The following is a 25,700-nucleotide window of genomic DNA, read 5'->3' as shown; positions in this document are numbered from 1 at the left end:
GCCACAGTCTGCTGCAGGGCGGGCGCACCTGTGTGCCCTGCACCTTGTCCCGCTGGAGGACAGAGTGCAGGGTGGTCACTCTCGCCCTTCACCACAGCAGTGCAAGAAGGGCACACCAGGCTGGCGGCAGAGCACAGCGTATCTCCTGCCAGTGAATGACCTCCACTCCCCTCAACCCACTGCTCCCCTCTCTTCTCCACACCGGGAGATGCCAGCATTTGCAGGGGTTGCACGCAGGCAGAATCACCTATATATTTTTTCTAAAACCAGCGGCCACAGTGTCATTCATCATAGCTAGCATTTGTGGAGTGCATCCTGTGTGCCAGACAACGGGCTCTAAGTTTTACCTGCGTCCTCAAACTTAATCCTCACAATTCTGTGAGGTCGATTCTTTAAAAAAAATTTTTTTTTCTTAACGTTTATTTATTTTTGAGAGACAGAGAACGAGCAGGGGAGGAACAGAGAGAGAGGGAGACACAGAATCTGAAGCAGGCTCCAGGCTCTGAGCTGTTGGTACAGAGCCTGACACGGGGCTCAAACCCACGAACCGTGAGATCATGACCTGAGCTGAAGTCAGTTGCTTAACTGACTGAGCCACCCAGGTGCCCCATCTGAGGTCAGTTCTACAGATGGGATAGTTGGGGACTGAGAGGGGTGGAGTGACTTGTCTTACTGAAGGGCAAAATTTGGAATAGAAGATGGGGATCTCTAGTTGGGTGGCCCTCCCCGCCTGAGGGGGAGAAGCTGGCTCAGCAGCACTAATTATGTGCTGTGTGAAAAGCCAGGGTTCTGGAGGGAGGGCGCAGGGAGGGGACCAAATAGGGGAGTCAGTGGAGGTGTCAGAGGAGGCAAGTTTCAAGGAAGGAGCCTTGAAAGAAATGGATTTGGGGCATCAGGGTGAGAGGAGGTTGTGGGAGAGGAGGGCTACAGATGAGAGAAGATGGGATCAAGTACAGAGCTTTGAGAAGGGAGCCCAGGGGGCTGGCAGCTTGGCGAGAGGAGGCAGAGAGGGGGCTTGAGGTGAGGTCTCAAAGGCGGTGGTGATTGCTGGGTAAGGAATTTGGACCTAGCCCTGTGCTGGATGGTAAGGTAATGAAGGGTCTTGAATCAGGGCAGTGACCACCTGGCCAGAGTCACATTGTACTTGCCTGCAGGGCAGAAGAGGAAGGGGAAGCCCAGAGAGCTCACCCGTGTTTTTATCCCTGGGACCCAGCATGCCCCCCTCCGACTTTCTAGACTTATTACTCCTGCGTTCCAGATTCCTCATGGAGCCAGTTTCCTCCTCCCTCTGGGCTCTGCATTTTGGGCATGTTCCCAATTGCTCCTCCTCTCTCTTCTATCCAGACAGAAAGTGTAGCGGTTATGAGCCTGGGCCTCAGAATCGGACAGATCTGGATTTAAATCCTGGCCCTCCACTGACTATGTGACCATGATGGTAACTGAAGGCAAGTAACTTGAACTATCCTAATCCTATTGCGTTATTTGTAATAAGTTTATTTATTTTTGAGGGAGAGAGGGAGAATCCCAAGCAGGCTCCTCACTGTCAGCACAGAGCCTGATGCAAGGCTCGAACTCATGAACCGTGAGATCATGACCTGAGTTGAAACCAAGGGACGCTTAACCGACTAAGCCACCCAGGCGCCCCAGCTATTGCTTTATTTGTAAAGCAGCGGAGATGCGATCAGTTGTCCTTTCAGCATAAAGGACTTACAAGAGTGTAGCGTTCTTAACAGCAGTGCCTGACCTGTAGGAAGTTTCAACATGTAGCCTTTATTTTTTCTTGCCTTTTCATTCTTGTTAATGTTTATTTATTTTTGAGAGAGAGAGAGACAGAGGATCCGAAGCGGCTCCGCACTGACAGCAGAGAGCCCAATGTGGAGCTCAAACTCATGAACCGAACTGTGAGATCATGACCTGAGCCAAAGTCAGACACTTAACTGACTGAGCCATCCAGGTGCCCTCTTTTCTTGCCTTTTTAAAAGACATACAGCCATTCGTATGGGAGGTTGAACATCACCTTGGAAAAGCATTTCCTTTTATTCTAGGTGGGCTTCTAGGGATTTGGGGTGGTGTATGAGAAGGGCCAGGGCAGCAGCTAGAAACAAATACAGGGTTGAGAAGGATACGGCTTCCTTCGGGAAGAATTCCCAGGGAGAAATCAGATTTTACTGACCCATGGGGTCCTAACAGTGTCACCTAGAGTGACACTTTTACTAACTTAATTGTCCGGGGCATTGTCCATTCCCCGCGTTGTATCTCAAAATCGTTAATGCTTACTATGACCAAAGATCTCAGGCTTTGTGTCTACTGGCCAACACCTCCATTCTGGTTCTATCTTAGCCCAAGGTAGACTAGAAAGAGAAATTGTGCAGTGCTCATACTCATAACCTGGCACCAGGCTTCTCAGAAGCTTCTCCTACTAGGGGAACACAAAGCCAAAGGTCCATCATGGAGCCTCACACTTGCCTTCGGTGGTAGGTCATTTAAAACATTTTAATTATAAAAAACAAGAAGCCATAGTATTAATATAAAATGCAAAATATGCCTGCGTTTAAGATTCTCCTAAGTCATTTTTTTTAAGTTTATTTATTTGAGAGAGAGAGCATGAGTGGGGAGGGGCAGAGAGAGAGGGAGAGAGAGAGAATCCTGAGCAGGCTCCATGCTGTCAGCGGGGAGACTTATGCGGGGCTCGAACCCATGAATCGAACCATGAGGTCGTGACTTGAGTCATAACCAAGAGTTGGACGCTTAATTGACTGAACCACCCGGGTGCCCCTACGTCATTTCAGTTTATTGAGAGTCACTTTGGGCTAAGAACTTCTTACACTGTAGAGGCCTGCTCACTCCCCTCTATCATTACAGTTACCTTGGTGAAAAAATTTGAGAGGCTCTGTCCTTGGGTCTGACCTTGGGCCTCCTGTGGGGTCACCTGAGACGCAAGCACAGACTCTGGGGGAGCAGATGCGTGGGTCCACTTGCAGCATCTGAGGCCCAGGCACCCGAGGGGGACAAAAAAACAGAGACTTGGAGCTGCCTAGTCCACAGGCCCCCAAACCCTCCATCAAAGCTGAAACCCCCACTGAGCTTTCAGAGGCTGTTTGGCCAGACCCTGGAGCCTAAGACCTTAAGTGGAAAGTGAATGAAACAAGGGAGGGGAAGCCCAAGGCTGGATTTGAACATTCTCCTCTAATACCCATATAGTGGGAGAAGGCCCTGAGCCGTTCTCTGGGTCCCAGAGTGCAGGGGCAGTCCTGTTTCCTGAGCCGTTCTCTCGGTCCCAGAGTGCTGGGACAGTCCCGTTTCAAAGCAATTCTTCTGGAGATTAAGTCCATCTGCGTCCTATCAACCCCCAAATCAGCCTTCCCCTTGTTGGCAGCATCAAGAATGGCAGGGCAAAAGCTAAATGAGAAAACTGAGATGGTAAGTTTGCAGCCAACTCGGAAACTTTTCAAGAAACATCCTTGTTGCTAATAACATGTCTGGGGGCTGGTTGGGATTCTAGGATTAGTGCTCAGGAGATAGAAATGGGTAACAACGGGGGAGGTGTGATCTTTCCCAAGTGCCACACCAGGTATTAAAATAAACAGGCTCTTGCCTCCTGGAGCTGGGGGTGGCGGGGAAAAGAAATCTGGGTCCAAGCAAAAGCAGAAAAAGCATCAATGCATGAGGTGGGAGTAGGAAGACTCAATTCTGGGAGTCCTCAACTGTTTCTTAGCTTCAGAAACAATGTACCTGATATCTCAGAATTTCCTAGTTGCCATTCTGGAGGCTGAGAAGGATGGTACGATCGAAGGTCAAAGTCTGGGGCCGGCAAGCCCTGCTTATTGTTCCATATCCTGGTAGCTTGGGGTTTTAGCAAGGCCGGCCATTGGCCTGGTGGCTGAGTGTAGAGGGGCTGGAGGGCCTATTACAGAACTTTCAGTGGAACTGTTCCACTCTCTGTCGCACCTCACCTGAAAAATGGGGATAATGCCAGGTTCATGGGGTAGGCAGGTGTCATCTGCATGAAAGTACTTTACAATTTTTTTTTTCCCAGTATGATTCCGGGTAACTGGCATTTTATTTGGCAACTTCACTTTTCTCTTATTTTTAAAAACTGAAGTATAGGGGCGCCTGGGTGGCTCAGTTGGTTAAGCGGCCAACTTCGGCTCAGGTCATGATCTTGTGGTCCGTGAGTTTGAGCCCCGCGTCGGGCTCTGTGCTGACAGCTCAGAGCCTGGAGCCTGTTTCAAATTCTGTCTCCCTCTCTCTGACCCTCCCCTGTTCATGCTCTGTCTCTGTCTCAAAAATAAATAAACATTAAAAATAAATAAATAAATAAAACTGAAGTATAGCTGACATGCAACATATTTGTTTCAGGTGTACAACACAGTGATTTTGCAATTACATACATTATGAGATGACACCACAGTATGTGTAGCTACCATGCAAATTTTTTACGTTATCGACTACAACGCCCTATGCGGTTCGTCCTCATGGCTTTTTATAAACCTGAAGTTTGCACCTCTTAATCCCCTTCACCTGTTTCCCTGATTACCGACTCCCCCCCTCCCCCCACTGCCGTCCCAGTGCTTTACCGTTTGCCACCTGTATCCCTTTAAAAGTAGACAAACAGGTGTGTCTTTCTGGAGCTGCACATTAGAAACACTGGAGTCCTTTAAAAATGCAGATTTCCCCAGGGCCGCACGCCAGCCTGGCTGAGCAGAATCATGACGTGGTGTCAATGTGCACACCAGACTTGAGAGCCTCTGGGGACACCTGGCTTGCTCAGTCGGTGCAGCATGCAACTCTTGGTCTCAGGGTTGTGGGTTCGAGCCCCATGTTGGGTAGAGAGATTACTTAAAAATAGAGTTTTGGCGGGGGCGGGGGCGAAGAGTTGAAACCCTCTGCCCTAAAGATTTTCTTTGCCCAACCTGGTATCATTCTTAGTTGGTAAATCCAGATAGATCTCAGCATAGCCCATCCCTCTTCATTTCTTTGGCCTTGAACATCAACAAAGACCATCCTGACCCCACTGCTTCCCAAGTGTTATTCCTGTTACAGCTTGGGCTAACTGCAAGCCAGCAACAAGGTGACAACCCAAAAGTTGCTGGCTGCCAAAGGCAGTTCACTCATGGAGTTGGGACATCCAAGTCCCAATGCCTAAGTGCTAAGCAGCTTCTCTACATTCGCTCTAGTGGTGACAGGCTCAGGGCACCTTGGCGCTGGATCCCTCAGCCTCTTTACTGAGCTTCAGGTTAGAAGACTTCAGAGGTTGTTGCTCATCACGATCTAGGGCCTCTATCTTGACAACACCTGGGTCTTGTGCTCCCTGCGACGCAAATGCCCGTGACTGGACTTGAACTCCTGGGGAAGCTTGCTTTGAAGCATGAATTCTTTTCACTTGGGAACACGCCGGCCCTGAGTTCAGGGTCCCAGCGGCGCTTATACATCGAGATGAGTCGTCCTGGGTGACAGGAAGCTGGTGAGTAGCTCTGCTGTGCCGCTTCTGCCCCTGTGCCTTGGCTGGCTGTCTGGCTGTCCCTGGGACCATCTGCCTGGGGCCCTAGCAGAGAACCTGCCAGGGGATACAGACTAGCTCCTGTGAGCACTTCCTGCCCATGGTGCTGGTGGTGACAGGGGGCTTGGTTAACAGGAGCCTCCGTGAGATACAGGCTTCTTCCTTACGTAGTCTTAATTTCATCTGGCTAAATCCCTGGGACGGTTAGGCAGCCAAAAGAAAAGTTCTAACAGTATGCTTATTAGTGCTCCATCCCTCTCCTGGCCAGCAGTGTTGCATCCTAGAGGGTCGGTTCTGGGAACAAAGTCCACACCACAAACTTCATTTTGTGTAAATGAGTTTATTGACGAAGACACAAGGTCAAGCTTCCCCCCACCCCCACCCTCCCCAAGAACAGATCCCAATAACCAAAGAATGATAAGCATTCTTAGGGCAACATTTCCCCTCCCACTCCCAACTGCTCTCCACAACACAGACACACGAAACAGGCTCGGGCGAGGACAGACACTCAGGGAATCTCTGACCAGCAAGAGTTCTGGGTGTGTGTGTGCTTCCCTGCCCTCTGTAGGATACCAGCTGATGTTACAAAGACATACGGAGGCAGAGGAGAGGAGAATGGAGGGCAAGCTCCACTCCGTTTCCCCGATTCAGCCGAGCTTGACACGGGCCAAAAGGGAAGCTGCAGTGGAGGCGACAGTCTGTCTCTTCAGGAGAGAGGTCCTCTTCCACGGAGCAGGATCCCTCCCTGAACGCTCGGGGCTGCGACAGGAGGCAGCCTCCCCAAGGAGCGAAGGATTCCGGGATTGGCTCAGTCAGGTGAGCTGAGAACAGCAGCTGTTACCCACCACTGCCGGGGAAGGTGAGAGAAGCCTCGTTTCAGAGGCAGAGGGACATACTCTGGTATAAAACTGTGTGCTGTCTATTTAGCTGACACGTACATTTCCCTGTGCAACCACGGTTTGCTCTGAGATAAGAACTTGGTATTTGTAGTGTGAACCTTCTTCACTGCCTGTGTCCATCCGACTCCATGATCTCCCAACAAGGAAACTAATCGACCTGCTTTTCCACCTGACACACAGCCAACCTACCCACCTCCCACATACGTCCCCTGTGCTACTTCCTATCCTCCACGTGCCTTGGGTGGTGAGTGCAGGACAAGGGCCCCCGACCCCAGTAATTCTTCTCTTGGAGAGTCTCAAGGTTTAGGAAATTGCTTTGGGGGACCCACCCCCCCAAAGCTTTGTACCTCGTATGAATCAGGGTCACTTCAGACATGACAGGGCTGTAGGGTAGTTTCTGCTGTTTTCTAGGATTTCTCCCCTTGGACTCACTCTGAGGTCTGAGTTCAACATGAGGCCTTTGGGCCCCAAAGTGCCTCTGACTTGAACAGGGCATCGGAGAAGAGCGGTCTTGTTCCCGCACCCTGAGCACTGGGCACCAGGCAGTGTGACAAGTGCCCACAGATGTAATAGTGTGAACACAGCTAAAGAGTTGGTGCTTTGGGCACAAAGCACTCTTGGACAAAACACGCCCAACGTGTTAGGGGATTTCATATCTCCCAGTCTTGGGAGAGATGACAAGAACTGACTGACCCTCTGAGGTGGTGTCAACTGCCTGTGGGGCCTAATTAACATAAGTAAAGGGCAGATCAGACTGTTAAAGGACAGAGTGAGTCCACGACCTCTCTAAGCTCACTTCATCTCTGCACCCACCCTGCTGGCCTCAAGAACTGTGGCTCTAGGAGCACGTGTGGGAACACTCAGCTACCCTCTCATTCTGGCATCTGGATTTACCTTCCGGTAACTGAAGAGACACTCTGCTGCCACCTGATGCCAGTGAATGGAGGGCCAAAATCAGCATGGAGTAGGAGAAGAGCCACGAAGAAGCAGGACAGGAAAGGTAAGAGAAAGGCGTTGAGGAAAGAAAAATGAGCGAGCGGCTCTTGCAGTCTCCAACAACACTGATGGGGATTTAGGAGACCCAGTCCTCCCGCTCTGCGACTCAACAGCTAAAAGGCCTCAGGCAGTCTACATCTTTGTCTTTTTCCATTTTAGGAAAAACAGGGTTGGATAAGTTATTATTTAAAGTCTGTTTCAACTCTAAAACTAGGATTTTAGATCTGAATTGGAGCTGAGAATTAAATTAAATCCAGGGCAGGGAGAGGGGGAAGCACAGTTTGGTTCCTGATCCCCATCTCTACTCAAATTCCTTGATCAGTGTTAACGGGTTAGATCGAGGGAAAGGAATGTAGGACGCTCTAACGTCTCTCAGCTTTAGTGCCAACAGGCCCTATTTCCCACACCCTGAAACACCATTCAAGGAAGACCACCATTCCCAACTGCAGAGCAATCAGATGAGATGATAATAAGGAGTGTGGGGGGGCGGGGGGGGGGAATCATAAAGGGAGGGACTTTGGAGAGAGAAGAAAGTGAAAACCCAAATGAGCAGGGGCAAGGTTGCCACAGATAAGAGAAGCCCTAACAGGGGGTGCAAATAACTGCATTTCTTCCTCCAGGACTGTGTGGTTAATGGCAGTCAGGTGTTTTAACACTTTCTACCAGGTACACTATGCCCTCCATTTCTCATATGTACAAAAATATAAAACAATAAAGTGCAGTTTATGTTTCAGTGACACTTTTCCTTGCTTTAATATTTTTTGTCTTTTTCTGCTTTTGAAATGAGCTCTCAATTACAAAATATCAAACTACACTCAAAAATGCCAGCCACTGGCACACTATGGAGAAGCTCACAAGTAAGGACAGATAGCGGCGGCGAGTGGCAAGAGGAGGGAAGTGATCGAAGCAGTGGTTACAAATGTTCACAGGAAGCTACAACTATCCAACAGGTTGTGCCCTAATGTTAGCACAGGTTAGACTAGTCACTACCTTGGTGGGTGGCCTCAGTGTGTTTGGGTTCAGATTCTACACGGCAATACAATTTCTTCCAGTTAAGAGTTCTTGGCTTGCACCAATCACAGGATGGCCGGAGGGCGCCGGACCAGTCTATTAGTTTTTCAAAATGCTGTCGTAGACCTGATAGATGTACTGAGAGACTTCAGGAGCTCTACACTTCAGCGACAGCTGTTAGGAAGAAAAGGAGAAGAGGATTAGCATGGAGGTTGGCATTGGCTTGAAAGGTAGCCAGTACTCAGCTCAAGGAAATCTCTCTCTTTTTTTTTAATTTTTTTTTTTTAACATTTATTTATTTTTGAGACAGAGAGAGACAGAGCATGAACGGGGGAGGGTCAGAGAGAGGGAGACACAGAATCTGAAACAGGCTCCAGGCTCTGAGCTTTCAGCACAGAGCCCGACGTGGGGCTCGAACCCACGGACCGTGAGATCATGACCTGAGCCAAAGTCGGCCGCTTAACTGACTGAGCCACCCAGGCGCCCCAGGAAATCTCTTTCTGATGCAAAGAGAGAAGAGCCTCTTTCACTGAGAGGCCAAACCAAGAGAGGTTCTGTTAAGTTCTGTGGGTTTTAAAATTTCAATTTAATCATTGTCAACTTGTGCTGTGTTTCCACCTACATACTCTGTGGGTCTGTGAGGTTAGGAATCATCCATACTAAAAACATCAAAACCTCTGACTGTGGGGGAACAGCTACTCCAACGCTCTGCTAAGGGTCACAGGGATTATTACCAAATGAAAAGGGAAGGGTGAAAGTCTAACTTGTTGGGGTCATTTTGGCTGCCTGCCCCAGTTTCTCACTCAGACAAGGATGGTTATCTCAGTTCCAATTCAAGATGTACGATCAAGCAAAATAAAAGCATAAGAGAGGGACATCCAAGGTACTAGTCCTTTTTGTATTACACCGAGAACAGCAAAAACACTGTTATGGAAGGCAAATGTGAACACCAAGAGACACTGACTTAGTATAACCAAACAGCAATTTACGGCACCAGTTTCCTCATTTGCTGCCTCCCTAAACAGGCAAAGACACTCCTGATGCTACTCGTCTACCACTTCTCTTCTTCTAGTCTCACAATCATCAAATTAAAACGAAAACTTTAATAAAACAATTTCAATGTTGAACACTGAGATTTTCATTTTGTGGGTCAATAAGCACAAAACTTAAACCCAGATTAAGGCATCTGGGTGACTCAGTAGGTTGAGCGTCTGACTGTTGGTTTCGGCTCAGGTCATGGGATCGAGCCCCATGTCGGGCTCTGTGCTGAGCATGGGGCCTGCTGAAGATTCTCTCTCCCTCCCTCTCAGATTTTAAATCCTTGACTGTATCAGAGTAACCAAAATATTATTAACAGTAATATAACAGAAGCATGCAAATTACATTTAGAACCAGAAAACTGAACATTTGCTTTTTGCATTACCGACACCATTGTTTTCATCTATTAGGGTATGTAAGCAAAACCTGTCTTTAATCATATAGCACTATGAGATTTTACATTCCTTTACCTCTTTATTCTCAGAGACACTGGGCAATTTCACACAGTACAAAAGGTGACAATATATTTAGCAAAAATATCAGGAAGATATTGGTCAACCCTGAATTTCTTTTTGTTTTTTTTTTTAATTTAAACTCAAGTTAGTTGACATACAGTGTAGTATTAGTTTCAGGAGTAGAGTCCAGTGATTCATCACTTACATATAACACCCAATGCTCATCCCAACAAGTGCCCTCCTTAATGCCCATCACCCAGTCAACCCATCATCCCCCATCCACCTCCCCTCCAGCAACCCTGTTTGTTCTCTGTATTTACAAGTCTCTTATGGTTTGCCTCCCTCTCTGTTTTTATCTTATTTTTCCTTCCCTTCCCCTAGGTTCACCTGTTTTGTTTCTTAAATTTCATATGTGAGTGAAATCAGATAGTATTTGTCTTTCTCCGACTTATTTTGCTCAGGCTAATACACTCTAGTTCCATCCATGTTGTTGCAACCCTGAATTTCTTGAAAAAAACGTACATCCTCAAAAGTTTAAAAATGCAAATTAAAAAAATGCAAAAACCAGGGCACCTGGCTGACTCAGTCAGCACCTTGATCTCAGGGTTGTGAGTTTGAGGCCCACCTTGGGCACAGAGATTACTTTAAAAAAAAAAAAAAAAAAAAAAAGGTAAAACCCCAAAACCAGCCAAACAAAAGAACATCAAAAGAGGCTCTATTTATTTACAGCTTTAATATTCGGTCTCTAAGGCACTTTCAAAGTTGCTGTTTGACATTAATCAGGAAGGCAATTCTGACAAATGTAAAAACAAAAACAAAAACAAAAAACAACCAAAAACCAAAAAACAACCCCGACTAATTTAAGAATGTCATTATGCATAGAAAACAGCTCCCTACTTTGGTCAAAGTTGCAGCTCTAGGCATTTCCCTGACTATAGAGGCAATTCTCTACCTCCTCCTCCACAGCCTCTCCACTGCCAGTGTCGTGGAAAATTCTCGTGGGAAAGTATGTGGGTTCAGAAGAGGAGGAGAGGAAGCTAAAAAGAGGACGACCAGCCTAAGGGAGTTAACTCTCAGACTACAGAGGGGTGGTTCCTCTCCCCCAAAATATTTTTTCCACACCTTTGTAAGATGTACCATTTGGAGACTCTTTTTTTGTTGTTGTTGTTGATGACTGGTAAGGAAATGTTGCCTTCCTCTACAAAAGCCCGATCTGCCAAGCTAGCACTGGGGAGAGGGGAGTAGTCATGGACAGATCAGGCCTGGACTCTAAGTTTCAGCTGCTCTTTGCAGAGGGGGTTGGATGAGGAAGAATCAATCTTTCTCTCCTTATATCATACTCCCCTCTCCAAACCATGCCAACCTCTAACAAAGGGTCAGGTTTAGGCTTAAACTTATCTTTTGCTTTCCAACTAAGACAAGCTAGAATGAATTAAAAAAAAAAAAAAAAAAAAAAAAAGATTTTCCTAAATCCTGAAGTACAGGATGAAGTACAAGGGAAACATACATAAAAAAAACAATTAATAAAACCAAATAATTTGACTTATAAAATAAAGGTGCGACTCTGGGTCTTGTTTTGCATGGTTACTAAGGGAAAAGAGACCTTACCAGGGTTTTAACTTTTGAACTGCTGGCCTACTTATGTGACACATCTTTACTACCAACCACTCTGGAATGTCACACATCCAGACCCACTGAGGGAAGAAGAATCGCCTCTTATGCCTAAGTAAGCCAAGGATTTAACGCATCTACTTCTGGTTTACAGTCTGGAACACATACTTTTTCACCAGGGACAAGTTACCTTTCCTGATAAGATGTAGCTGCTTAGAGTGACAGGGCCTCATCCTTACAGGATAAACATCTTTCCTAATGAAATACAGTAAGGGGTAGGGGGAGGGAGTGATTTATCCACCTCTTAGGAGGCTTAGGGACCACCGGTCCTCTAGCATTAGTACTGGCTCAACCAGATTTTCTTCCTCCTTAATACCTTGCTGAGACAGATCAATAGTGTAATAGATGTTAGGGTGATGGAAGGAAGAAAACAGACCCCAGGGACTTTGAAGTCTGCAGCACCATTTAGGGGAATGGATTAGGTCTGTGTCACATGTTGTGATGGAAAATTTGGATTGTTCTGTGGGCAGAAGGAACCTAGACACCAGATGGATGGAAAACAGGAAAGAGGGCAAGGAAGTATAAACAAATTTACCATTTATAAATACAAGGAAAGAAGGGAGGTGGGTGTGGCTATAAAAAGGCACAATGAGGACAAAATCCCACTGGATTATTTCTTACAACCACACATAAATCTGTATCTTAAAAATTAAAAAATATATATAGGAGGCTCTTCCCTTCTGTGGCCACTGCTGAAGCTCCAGTGGCCTAAACGAAGTTCAATCCCTTTGTGACTTCTGACCAGAGGAAGAACCGTAAAAGGCATGTCAATGCACCCTCCCGCATTTGCAGGAAGATTTTGTCTTCCCCTCTTTCCAAACAGCTGAGACAGAAGTACAATGTTCGATCCACACCCATCCAAAAGGATGAGGAAGTAAGTACAGGTTGTGCGAGGGCACTACAGAGGTCAGCAAATTGGCAACGTAGTCCAGGTTTACAGGAAGAAATACGTCATCTACACTGAACGAGTACAGCGAGAGAGGGCGAAAGGCACAACTGTCCATGTGGGCATCCAGCCTGGCAAGGTGGTTATTACTAGACTAAAACTGCAAAGACTGCAAGAAGATCCTTGAACATAAAGCCAAATCTTGCAAGTAGGAAAGGAAAAGGGCAAATATAAAAAAGAAATAATTGGGAAGATGTAGGAATAAAATAATCTTATATATGACTTTAAATAAAAACTGTTAAAATGAAAAAATAGGGGAGGAAATGTCCTTCAACAGGTGAATGGATAAGCAGTGGTACATCCATATGGTGGACTACTACTCAGTCATAACGAACAAACTACTGTTACACATTAACAACCTGGATGAATGTCAAGGGTATTATGCTAACCGAAAAGCAAAACAAACAAACAAACAAACAAACAAAAACGTCAAAAGATTTCATATTTTAAGAATTTAAATTTATAGTACACTCTCAAAATGACAAAATTACAGTAATGGAGAGAACATCAGTGGTTGCCAGGGCACAGGGCTGGATGAGAATCTGGCTATAAAGGGAGAGCAAGAACGGAACTTCTTTGCAGTGACGCAACAGTTCGATGTCCTGCCTGTGGTGATGACTATACCAATCTACACACATGTAGTAAGAGTGCACAGTGCTGTACACTTGCCAACCACCCCCATCAACAGTAACAGAATAATGTATGACCTGGTGAAATCTGAGCAAGGGCTAAGTTTAGTTAATAGTATTGTACCAATATCAATAACCTATTTGAGAATGTACTATGGGCATATAAGATGTTACCAATAGGGAAAACTGGGTGAAAGACATGTGGGAACCCGGTACCGTTTTCACAGTTTGTCAGTCTCAACTTATTTCAAAATAAAAAAGTTAGAAAATTTTAAACAAGCAATGTTTAAGACAGTGACATTAAGAGGTCCTTCTCCAAATTCTCACTATCCTCACAGTGAAGATGGTGTAAGAGTCAAGATATAACCTGAATTCTAAGCATAACACAACTACCAACAAATTACATTGGACAAGTTGATAAACACTCTTAACTTTGGTTTCCTTATCTGCAAACAAGGAGTAACCACGCTTCTTTAACATAGCTGAGATGAAAGCCTGTACACAATAAAATAGATAAACAAAACACACACTCTCTCTCTGAGCACATTATTATTTTTCAATGGTTAGTTATTTGTTTTGAGAGACTGAGTGAGAGCAGGGGAGGGGCAGACAGAGACGGGAAGAGACAGAATCCCAAGCAGGCTCTGCAATGTCAGCACACAGCCCCATGTGGGACTTAATCCCACGAACCAGGAGATCATGACCTGAGCTGAAATCAAGTCAGACGCTTAACCAACTGAGCCACCCAGGCGCCCCTCTCTTAAGAGCACATTTCTAAGGAAGAAAATAGAGTTATTTTACAAGACCCGATTCGACAGTTTAGACCTGCCCTTTCAGCAACAGCACAGAAGGGTTTTTTCCTTTCTTAGGGAACTCAAAGTAAACGATGGGGTAGTTTCTTTCCAAAAAAGATGAGACTGGTGGAGGAGAAGGTGGGTGGAAGGAGTGTCTAGTTCATGGAGGAAGCCTGAAGTTTCCCACTCACAAAAATCTAGCTTGATAGAACTGAGGTGTGCATGCGTGCGTGCATGCACGCGCGTGCACACACACACACACACACACAGACAGTAACACACGTGTGCTTCCAGCTGCTTCAAAGGAGGGAACTAGTAGGGAAAACACAAGAATTCTCAGTTCCGGGTGGTGCTATTCCCTTGATGTATGCTAATGAAAACAGACTTGGCTGTTAAAATTAAGGAGTGCAGTCACAGACTTTTCTCACTCAGTGGCTAAAATGGCCTCTTAATCTCCTATTCAACTTCTTCAGTATTGAACCATATTCTCTTCTGTCACTTTCCTGTCCCTTCCTTCAAAACAGCCTACAGAAACCTCAAAGACAACATAAGATTAAGATATTTTCCCCATCCCAGGAGCTTTCCTTTTACAAAATGCAGATGACAAGCAGCATCCTGTTGGGAGACCACATGTCATAACAGCAAACAATGTCCAGTGCCTGAGGGGTCAGTCTTTGTTGTTCAAGGCAATCACTCTTGCTCTAAAAATACTGCCAGAATTTTAATTTTAGTCCAGTTATGGAACCAAAGGAGTTTTCCAAACTAAAGTCCCCTTGCAGTCTTCCAAAGGTGTGCCCCAGTTTCGCCTCACCTTTCTCAGGGGGCATTTCAGGACACACGGTGCTGTGAAAACAAAGGCTTATAAGGCTCATGTGTCTATGACTCTGATAGTCTTAAGTCATGAACTCCAAGGGCAGGAAAGAAGGTTCTTGAAATGAGCTATGTAAACAGCCCTCTTAGCAGCTTGTGACAGCACCACATGCACAGAAATGCTAGAGAAGTATCATGAGGAACCCTGCACGTTCCAGAGCAAGTCCACACACTCCCTGCTGCCAGAGCCACCGTGCCTACTGGATGGGGCAGACAGACACTGAAGAGACAAGGTCCTCCAACGAGGTGAATGGGGGCTTCTTGACTGACTGCTTGTTTTGGATGTCTGGGGTCTGCAGTGCCTCCTCCAGGTCTTTCCGTGGTGCTAAGAAGAAATGAAAGGGCTCTTACCTCCCTCCTTGAACCCATCTCACCTATTTTGAGAAAGGCCTTACCGTATAATTTGGGTTTCCTGGCTGGATACGTAGCTCAGCCAAAATCCAAATGCCATTAGTGAGCTTCAGGGATTGGTACAGCATGTCCTGCCCTTCCACATTCCTCTTGGCGATAGTATAAACGTTGTTGTTTTGCAATTTGCTGGAAACAGTGTCTAGAAACACAGATTAAAAATTCAAAATGTTAACCTTCAGTTAAAATAACAAACGCATGCTAACTTTTCTGACATCCTCATGAGCCACACGTATAGTCTCCTGAGAAGCACGGTCATACTCACGCAGCCACACATTTCAGAAAGCCCTTCACCCACAACAGCAGTGCGTGAGGAAGAGGCTCTCGAAGTGCCTAACAGATTCCAGGAGAGAAAAACAGAGTAAGGTGCACCTAAACATTAGTGTAAAGATTACCTGTGGAGATTATGGTGGGTCAGAGAGTTGGTAATCTGAAACTAGGGGCTAAACAGATTAAAAACGCTCTGAAGAGGACAAAGACAGCAGGTGTAAAGGTACTGCTATAGTGCCTGCCATGTTGGTATCCACTTCTGGAACACTGATCCCAGATCTACAGGGATACAAAGACTGAGGATCAAATCCACACTTACTTCCCAAATCGCTACTACTTCACTGTGAGCCACTCTGGCCTCAACTGCCAGGATCAGAAAAGGGCCCAGAGTTGTAGAAATCCTGCAAGTCAAATGTATTAACCTGGATGTTTCAGAATTTTTTTTTTTTTAAGCCGGCAAATGATTTCTCAAGCCTCCAATTATATCATAATACCATGCCTCCAAATTAATAAAGAAAAAGTCTCAACCAAAGACTGTGAGAAAGACTGAAGTCATGCTAAGAGGACGGCCGCCTGGCCCTATACCCGGGACTGTGGCTGCTCAGCACAGCAGAGGCGTCTGTGGCCCCCGGCCCAGGGTAAGACCTGGTTGGTGTTTGTGGTCTTTCCTGTGACTGCCACATCCCAGAGACATGAAGGTCCAGAATTAAAGGTCATTTCAGTCTCCTTGTTCTCTGACTGCCAAAAGGAGAGATGGTGAAGCATCAGAGAAAGAAACTCCTAAGAACAGAGACGAATAAATGCTGCTTCTTTGTTGAGAGTTTATTACGTTTGTTTCTGATGAGAATTCAAATTACTCATGCTGACTTCAGGAATTCTCCACATAAACATTTGTCCTATTCTGTTGTGCTCTCTAGGAAAAAAATGCAATGATGGCTGGCCTCTCTGCTCTCCCTAGAGAAGAAGCTCTCTGAGCACAGGGATCCTGGAGTTTCTCATCATTGTCCCATGGTACCTGGGGCACAATGGGTACTTGCCATCAATACTGGTGAATGAGCCTCTGACTGGTGCTAGAGAGGCCGATTTACACACACACACACACACACACACACACACACACACACACACACACACACACTGCCATAGGCATTAAAAACCACCTACTTAGATGTGGGCTAATCTTGGAAGTAGTTCTTACTCTCATGTCTTTCTCCCACATTCAAACCAATGAGAGCTCAGCGAAGGAGGCATTAAAGCCCATTCATTAAACATTTGCACCATATTTAGTTGTTACTTAACTCTTCCCCTTTTACCTCCAAGTTTTCACTAACACCAAGCAGAGCAGTTATAACTTAAGAACCGGCTACCTCTGGGGAGCTAAAAAGTGTATCTCATGGTAATTATGTGCAATAATGTTGGAGGAGGGGGCCTCAACGTGCTTTTTAATCACCTTCTTGAGGGTCAGGCAGTTCTGCCACCTTGGTTCCCATAATGAAGGGCTCTTGCAGCTTACACTGAGTTGCTAGGCAACATCACCAGCTGGAGTTTGGCTAATGTATTTTGACAGAAATGTCCTGTTTTAAGACAGGGGGGCTTGTTTTAAGTTGTAAAAGCTATTCCTAACTTTCAAGGCTCTTGCCCATTTCCAAGGAAACAGAAAACACACACAGGAGCTTTTACTGAAGAGGCACTTTGCTGCATGGGCAAAAATGTGTTCTAGACTGTATATATAGCAAGGCCCAGGTTCCTACAGACTTCTCATGATTTCACCACTTACGTAAGAGATGACAGGGTAAGAAATGGAAGCACACAAATACACAAACACACTCAGCCTTCCAGAATTAAAAAATGTGGCAAACAGCCAGGCAGAATAAACAAGTTGAATGAAGGTAACGTTAATACATTTAGGAAACATTCTGGCCAGAAACCTGGCTCTGCTCCTACTGAATGGCTGTATATAATTTTATAATTTCTACCAGAAGACCAACTGCAGGGAGGGGTTTAGAACATAGGTATGCGTGAGTCAAGTTTTATAAATCTTACATATTAGGTTTGAGCTTGAAGACAGATAGAGGAAAGAATAATCGGACTGTACTAAATGTACTTATTAAGAATAGCAACGGGAGGGGCGCCTGGGTGGCTCAGTCGGTTGAGCATCCGACTTCGGCTCAGGTCATGATCTCACAGTTTGTGGGTTTGAGCCCCGCATCAGGCTCTGTGCTAACAGCTTTCTCAGAGCCTGCAGCCTGCTTTGGATTCTGTGTCTCCTCTCTCTCTGCCCCTCCCTGGCTCATGCTCTGTCTCTCTCTGTCTCTCAAAAATAAATACATGTTAAAAAAAAAAAAAAAAAAAAAAAAAAAAGAATAGCAATGGGAGCCAGATGAGAGGAGGCTTCCCAGCCAGACTGGGATACATTTCTTGACAAGGTATCATTTGTGTGTGTGTGTGTGTGTGTGTGTGTGTGTGTGTGTGTGTGTGTGTGTGTGTGTGTGTGTGTGTGTTAACACACCTGAACTTCTGGGAAATAAGATGTAATCTTACCACCACTCTGAGAGTCTGAGAATGTTAGGAGGAGTTGTAAAGACAAGGAGATCTGCCCTAAAGGACAGACTAAAAAAGATATCAAATAGGTTTATACTTGCTTTCAGATGTGGTTTCTTCTTGTTCATTTATCTTCTTCCCCAAAGTTGGCTGAGTCTGGGGCCTAAAATCTGAGGAGGTGTGGATATGGTCTTCATTTTCCTACTTTAGCTAAGGTCACATCTCTTCCAGCACCAGGAAGAGTGGAGATGGTACTTATATTTGAGAGTGGGAAGGGGAAATTTACATTTGGGGCCAACTGAGTCCCAAACTACTACGACTGCTGAAAAAAACACATTTTACCATTTGAGCAACCAAACTCTACTTAAGTGATGGCCAGTGAAGCATTTCCATTTCTGACATGTTCCAAAGGACAGGGAGAGTGACAACAAAACAGAGAAACAGAACTCACCCCTACCTAAGTATCCCACCAGAAGAAAGATCTGTCCCCTACTGTAGTGCCTAACTAGTGAATACAGATACAATATGCCGCTGAGCTTTTAAAAATATAATAAACAATTAAAAAAAACAGGTTTGTAGACTGCTTGCCAGAAAGGTTCCTTTCTCGAAGCATTGCAACTAGTTCTTGTGCAATTAAGATAGTGATCCCAGACATACACTAACCCTGACATGTAGCTAATGGTAAGCTGCAGAACAGATTCATGCAAACTCTTGACACCAGGAGAGATGACAAGTGCTAGGAAGCAGGGAAACCCATACATTAGTGCCTTCGTGATTTAACATTTTCTAGTATTTACACAACTAGTGGTCCCACAAGCCCCTTATCATATATACCTTTCTATTAAGATCTGATTATAATTTTTAAGGCTTAGGAAGGGAAGAGGGTTTCCTGTTTATTTTCTATGGAAAGAAATGGAAGAGCAAAAGTGAAGACTGAAGGCCAGGTTGCTAAGTCCTTTAAGCCTGTGACTTCCTGTAGCCCTCAGAGTGTTAGTTCCATCTGTCAAATGTCTACTCTGGCACAGAAAAGCTATTTAAAGTGTTGGTGCTATTGTGATTAGGGCAGATCAGCTGGAAAGGATGGTATTTTTAGCTCCCAGCTAGACCCAGGGTGTTGAATCAGAAGGCACTAAACCTGGAAACATACTGTTAATAGAGCCCTCAGGACTGGAGGGAAATGTAAAGGCCAGGCCACTCCAGATTTTGGGGTGGATGCAGAGGAAAAGCTAGAAAGGATTAGTTGCAGGAAGTGGTCTTGCAGATTAGCAGTGATTTAGTGTGGGAAAATGATGGCCTTGGCCTCCTGAAGAAAACAAAAGTAGCTGTTTTTCCTTCCACTCCATATGCTGTGCTGCCATAAGGCAGTATGTCACTGAAAAACCAATCCGCTGGTATTTGGAGCACCCAAGGCAGTGAGGAACTGGCATGAAGCCATGGCAGAATTGATCAAAACTGAATTTGCTCTGAGAAATTGTGCCAGGCTACAGCAGAGGACACAGCCCCACTGGGAGAAAGGCCAGACATCTCTTCCTTGGCAAGATCATAAATGTACACTAAGGTGCAGTAAGGGTTCAGAACTCCAATCTGGATGTAGGGGGATCTTTTATTTTGGCAGGCCAGACTAAAACCATCAGTCATCCAAACTTCTTTTTCTTTTTTTTTAAAAAAAAAAAATTTTTTTTTTCAACGTTTATTTATTTTTGGGACAGAGACAGACAGAGCATGAACGGGGGAGGGGCAGAGAGAGAGGGAGACACAGAATCGGAAACAGGCTCCAGGCTCTGAGCCATCAGCCCAGAGCCCGACGCGGGGCTCGAACTCCCGGACCGCGAGATCGTGACCTGGCTGAAGTCGGACGCTTAACCGACTGCGCCACCCAGGCGCCCCTCTTTTTTTTTTTTTTGAAAAACCATTTCCCTTTCGTACTGGATGTCTGAAACCAAACCTTTCCAATTACTCTGGCCTTTCTTTGTTCCCTATAGGCCAGTGTTTCCCAGATCATGCTCAAGGAACACTGGTGTTGGGGCGTCTGGCTGGCTCGGTCTGTGGAGCAGGTGACTCTTGATCTCGGGGTTGTGAGTTCGAGCCTCTATACTGGGTGTAGAGATTAAAATTAAATCTCAAAAAAAAAAAAAAAAGGAACACTGGTATTCCACAGGATGTTAATAAGCGTGTTGTGATTTTAAATTCCATGGTCAATAAATTCAGCTAACCTTGAGTTAAACAGGTTTCCACAATGGTGGGCTCCTCAGCTTTTATGTGTGCTCACATGCAATGGCAACTTCTAGTAGAGGCCCATCATGCACTGCCCATCATGCACCACAGAACCCCCTTTTTTCTTTGAGACACAAATGTTCTCAGGACAATAATATATGAAATGCTGCCATAGGACCAACTACCGCAAGAGGGACTTGAACGAAGGGTGTCTTCTAAGCTGGGTAGGAGTGCTTCTCTAACATGATCTGCTTTGGTTCTCACCATGAGCCACTGTGGATTCTGCACCTGACAGCTTCCTGCAGCACAGCTTCTGCCACGGAAGGCTACCCAAGCTCCTACACTCATGAAATGAGGCTTGTGGTAGCTGACCGTGAGCCTCAGAGAGGACAGGTAACACCGTCATCTACCTAGAATATGGCACCAAAAGCACCTCAACTGGATTATGATTTTTAAAACAATTTTTTTTAACATTTATTTATTTTTGAGAGACAGAGCATGAACAAGAGAGGAGCAGAGGAGGAGGGAGACACAGAATCCGAAGCAGGCTCCGGACTCTGAGCTGTCTGCACAGAGCCTGATGTGGGGCTCGAATTTGGGAATGGAGAGATCGTGACCTGAACTGAAGTCAGACGCTTGACCAACTGAGCCACCCAGGTGCCTCTGGATTATGACTTTTATGAAAATGTAGCAAAAACTTTAGTTTTGTTTAATACATACATAACCAGTCAGGGTGAGAAACCTAGATCAAGACTACATTAGGAAGGAGGCAGATGTTGTGGTGTTCCTGAAGAGAATGAACTACATAGTTATTACAATGGAAATTATAGAAGACTATCTCCTTAGACACTTCTTCAAAGGTTCAGGAGCAGCCCCATAAGAGAAGATCTGTCTGAACACAGAGGATGAATACATGTATCATAGAGCCCCAAAAGACAAAAGTTAAAAAGAAAAGGTAGGAATGAGAGAAGACAGTGAGTTTCTCACCCTTCTCTGTACTCCCATACTGCCCCTTTCTCCCACTGCTGTGCTGCAGCTATGGTGGGACAGCCACTGAAAACCCCATGTGCAAACCACTGACAAATGAGGAGGAAATAGATAAAAGGAGGAGGAGAAGGTACCAAGCACCAAGGCTCATTTTCATTCAAACTTAGAAAGCTTTGTGCTAACCTCAAAAAAGAGCGACTGCCAGGGCGTCTGGGTGGCTCCGTCGATTAAGCATCCGACTCTTGGTTTCGGCTCAGGTCACGATCTCACAGTTCATGAGTTTGAGCCCTGCATCAGGCTCTGTGCTGGTAGCGCGGAGCCTGCTTGGGATTCTCTCTCTCTCCCTCTCTCTGTACCTCCCCTGCTCATTTGTTCTCTCTCTCTCTCTCTCTCTCTCTCTCAAAATAAATAAACATTAAAAAAAAAAAAAAAAAAAAAAGAGCGCCTGGGACCAAGGCAGGACACTGCAAAGCTCAGGGCCCCTTCCAACTCCTCAGGAAACTTCCGTGAGACAAGCACTATCAAGACCTAGGGAATAATACAGCTGTATGGTTTCTCCTCTTTGGGTTCCTGCTTTGATGTTCTATTGCAGTAATAAAATTAACTACAGAAGGACCTGGGGCTTTTTAATGGTGATTACAGAGGTTAGTATCATCATATGAAAGTTGATACAACTCAAGAAAAAAAGCTAATTTAATCAATTATGATGTATTTTTGTTTAATTACAATCACAAGATTCTGCACAAGGATCTTAGAAAGTCACCTTTCTTCCAATACTGAAGGTTGATACAAAAGGAGAAACAGTCCTTTTAATCCTTGGGAGAGTGTATATCCTCAAATGCCACTTCAATTACTTGAGGCTTACAGGGGGATGTGCAAGAGACATGACTAACACATGTTCAACTGCTAAAGAACTGGGTGGATGGGCCCATTCTAGTTTGTGAAATCTGTTAGCTTGTGAATAACGTAGTACCCTGCACAAAAACATCTCAAGTTTTTAAAGAGAAGTTTACAAAGTCAAATACCTAGCATATAGCCACCAGAAACAAGTAGATGTGGAAAGCAGAGGTAATTAAAAACAAATTTTTCAAGTACCTAATTTGATTTACTAAGCTGCACAAGAAATTCAGAGTCATTACTCACCAGCATTTAAATGACATTCCTTAATCTGAAACTGAAGTTCATTTTCGTTGGGAATATCCTTCCATGTTGCGAGGAAGACCTGGCGCTCTGTGTGGGGAAGCAGAGGGAAGGGGAGGATGTGTAGTCTGCCAATATTCCGATTTCTGATGCCTTAACCACTTCTCTTCAGGAGTGCTGGCTCTTACAACACAGCCAGGAGTGGCCAAGACCCAGAGCCAGTCCTCAGCTGTGCAAATACTCCACACCGATCAATCTCACATCACTGGAAAAAGTCTACATCCAGGATTCAGCACTGGCTCCACTGTTCTCCTGTTTCATGACTTTGGGTAAGTCTTGTGATCTTTCTGACCCTTAATCTCATCATACGTAATTACATCTGTCCTGCCTACCCAAAGAGCCATTTTAAGAATCAAATCAATTAAGTACCAATACAATTAATATGTACCAGTATAAGTGAGTGTTATTAGGTGGTGGTTTCTTAAGTAAGGGAAGACAGAAATGTCAACAACCACATGAGGAGTACTAATGGTTTATTGCAAATTACTGAATTCTTATTTTGAGACAGTAAGAACTTAGTATAGGGCTAAGTGCTAAATCTGCATATATTATCTCATCAAGTCTTTACAATAACTACTTCCGCTTTGCAAACTTGGAAACTGAAACTCAGGAAAGTTAAGCACCTTGCCACAACCACACAGCTAACGAACATCGAAGGTGAGATTCAAATCCACATCTCCTTGTCACCAAACCACTTACTCTGTGCTGGAGTGACCGGATTATTCAGAAAACCGGCACTATGATAGAGAGAACAACAGCAAGGCAAGATCAACTGTGACTCAGGAGAATAAATATAATTAGTAAGCATTAGGCCTTTAAAACAGGCTTACCCTCCCCCCCCCCACCTTTTTTTTTTTTTTCCAATCTTAAAAAAACTTCTGGGCTATACTCTGTCTGACATTCAGAGGAAGGGCAAAGGTATATTTGGCAGAAGGACAGGAGGACGTACTTACCCATTTTGCCATCTTCTACAAAAAGCACATTGAGTGGGATGAGGCAGCTGAAGTAGAAGACATCAATATTGTTTTTCACAGCCACCTGCCAAGAAAGTATCGAGGGAAAATCAGGACATCATAGGAAGCCAGGTAGGAGGGAAAGAACAGTATGTGTCTAGAAATATATCACTCTATTTCCTTCCTCTTACAGACAGTGCAGGACTTCCCAAATCAAGACATACCAGCCCATACACTGCAAAGCACATCCCTTACTCATTCCACTGTCAGAGCCCTGGACAACCCGCAACTCTACCTCTTTCCAGAAGGAGCCCTGGAGGGATAAATTGAAGGCATTAAGTTCTGCACCCAGAATAAACTATTCAGTTATTGTTTGTTTCCATGGTTATTAACAGTAGTAGCTTCTGCTCCCACTTACTAAGTACTATTAATGATATTATTTCTAATCCTCATTGTTATTATCCCAAAGTAGGTGTCACTCCCCGCTCATCTGACAGATGAGGAGCTGAGGTTCCGAAAGATTAAGTAACATCCAGGGTCACACTGCTAGTGCACAGACATAGCAGGCTCAAAAGCAAATTTGACTCCAAACCTTTACTTTTTCCTCTTTCCAAAGTAACTGGTGCCAGACAGCACTACCCATCCCCCATCACCTTTCTAGATACAAGTTTTAAAGTTTTTCTTTTATAAAATCTTCTTTCTTAAGCCCTATGGTTGGAAAAAGCTTGCTGGTCAAACACTGCTAAATCTGAGGACTAGAAGAAGGAAAATACAGCAAGCAAAGAAATGAGTTTTCCTGTCACAATACAAGCTCCTGATTTAGGGAGGCTGTGAATTCTACCACAGCCTGTTGTTCAATTCAGAGCATGCTGTTTATATTTCTAAAAAGCTACAATAAGTACTTTTATTCAGGGGTGACACTGATTGGTGTATATATTCAGAAACAGGCAGGTTCCACTGCAGCAGATGACAAAAACCACATACTGTAAGATGGGAGAGGAGGAGGAGAACTGCTCTAAACCACCACTTCCCACTGGTTTCAGTCACTAGTAACTTTCCCATCTATGCTCTTGGCACGGCAGGAAAACAGTTCTCTGGGTAAGTCCTATAATCAGTAACCATGCCTATTTCTCTTTCCTTTTGCTCTAAACAAATAAAGTTAAAAAAAAGGGGGGGGGGGCTTATCTAGCACCCCTCCTTCACCCCTTTGGGGCAAATGTCCAAACTTCAACAGCGTATCTAGCTCTTTATCAAACCTTTGGCCACGAGATACAAATATCCTCTTTTCAAGTTTTTCCAGTTCTTTTACGTTTATCATCAACTCAACTCCCCCAGCTTAAATAATACCTTTACTTCCTCTCCATAATTTGGTTATGTCTACTTGACACTGTCTTTCTCTTCTCTTTCTCCCAGAAGAATCCATCAAATTACTTTCTTTGTAACTGTGCTTTTCAATTACCAATCCCCTAGGAGTTTCTGACCTATATCACATAATCTGATGCCCCAAATGCTGAGACAGCAGGATTCTAAAAAAGCTAGAGTCTAGTAAATGTAAGCAGAGTAACTAACCTCAGGAAAGAGGACCACAGACATTTACATGTACTAGAGTACCACTTGAAAAGATTTATACCAGTTGTGGGCTGCTGGGAAAGAGGTATTTTCTAAATCATCCGGTACTCAGCAATGAGAGAACTCTTACTTCAAATAAGGGCATCAAGAAGATCCTGAGGTAGTGCCGGGCTCTGTAAATGGTATTTATTTAGAAGGGAAAACTGAGGTGGGCTAGTGTGGGTTATAGAAAAGTCTTATGAGAAATGTGAGTGATTATCATTACTATCATCTTTGAATATAAAGCAGTCATATTTCACAATGTGCCACTCATTCAAACATTTATTAGTGTTTACTATATCCCAAGCATTTGAAATAGAAGGAAGAATACAGAAAATATCATCTTTGTCCTCCAGGGGATAACATTAGTGGTTCTTAACCAGACATATTAGAATCATCTGGAGAGATTTTTCAAAACAGAAGCCAAGGCTTCATCCTATGTAAATAACAATCTAAATCTGAAGCCTGACGTGGTCTAGTTTGGAAAAAGTTCCTAGGAAGACCAAGCAGAGAAGCAATTAATTTCAAACAGTGTCACCTAAGGAGTCTGAATAAGCTTGCAAGTATCTTATTCTTCTGAGGGAATCCTTCTAATTGGAGCCTTTTAACAATGGAAAAGACATGAAAAGCTCCTCTAGGTCAGTAGTGCTAAACCATTCCACCTCGGGGACCCCCTTGACAACAGATAAAAGTCACGGACCCTCTTCCTG

General features: G+C 44.7%; 1 protein-coding gene and 1 pseudogene across 3 annotated transcripts in view; one reads left to right on the top strand and one right to left on the bottom strand.

Annotated features, from left to right (window-relative positions):
- Positions 1-6,197: 6,197 nt before the first annotated feature.
- Positions 6,198-25,700, bottom strand: part of AP2B1 (adaptor related protein complex 2 subunit beta 1) — a 129,059-nt gene continuing 109,556 nt past the window's right edge. For all 3 annotated transcript variants that reach the window (XM_047832225.1, XM_047832227.1, XM_047832226.1), the window contains 4 exons: positions 23,383-23,467; positions 22,373-22,459; positions 15,205-15,359; positions 6,198-8,580 (listed from right to left, as the gene is read on the bottom strand). In XM_047832225.1, coding sequence (XP_047688181.1) covers positions 8,506-8,580; positions 15,205-15,359; positions 22,373-22,459; positions 23,383-23,467 — 402 coding nt within the window. In that variant the 3' untranslated portion in view covers positions 6,198-8,505. The remainder of the gene's footprint in view (positions 8,581-15,204; positions 15,360-22,372; positions 22,460-23,382; positions 23,468-25,700) is intronic.
- LOC125151806 (60S ribosomal protein L26-like) lies at positions 10,774-12,715 on the top strand (annotated as a pseudogene).

This window comes from Prionailurus viverrinus, chromosome E1 (assembly GCF_022837055.1).
Source record: "Prionailurus viverrinus isolate Anna chromosome E1, UM_Priviv_1.0, whole genome shotgun sequence".
Taxonomy (NCBI): Eukaryota; Metazoa; Chordata; class Mammalia; order Carnivora; family Felidae; genus Prionailurus; species Prionailurus viverrinus.
Note: the sequence above shows the minus strand (reverse complement) of the source record. Positions and strands in the feature narration are given on the sequence as shown.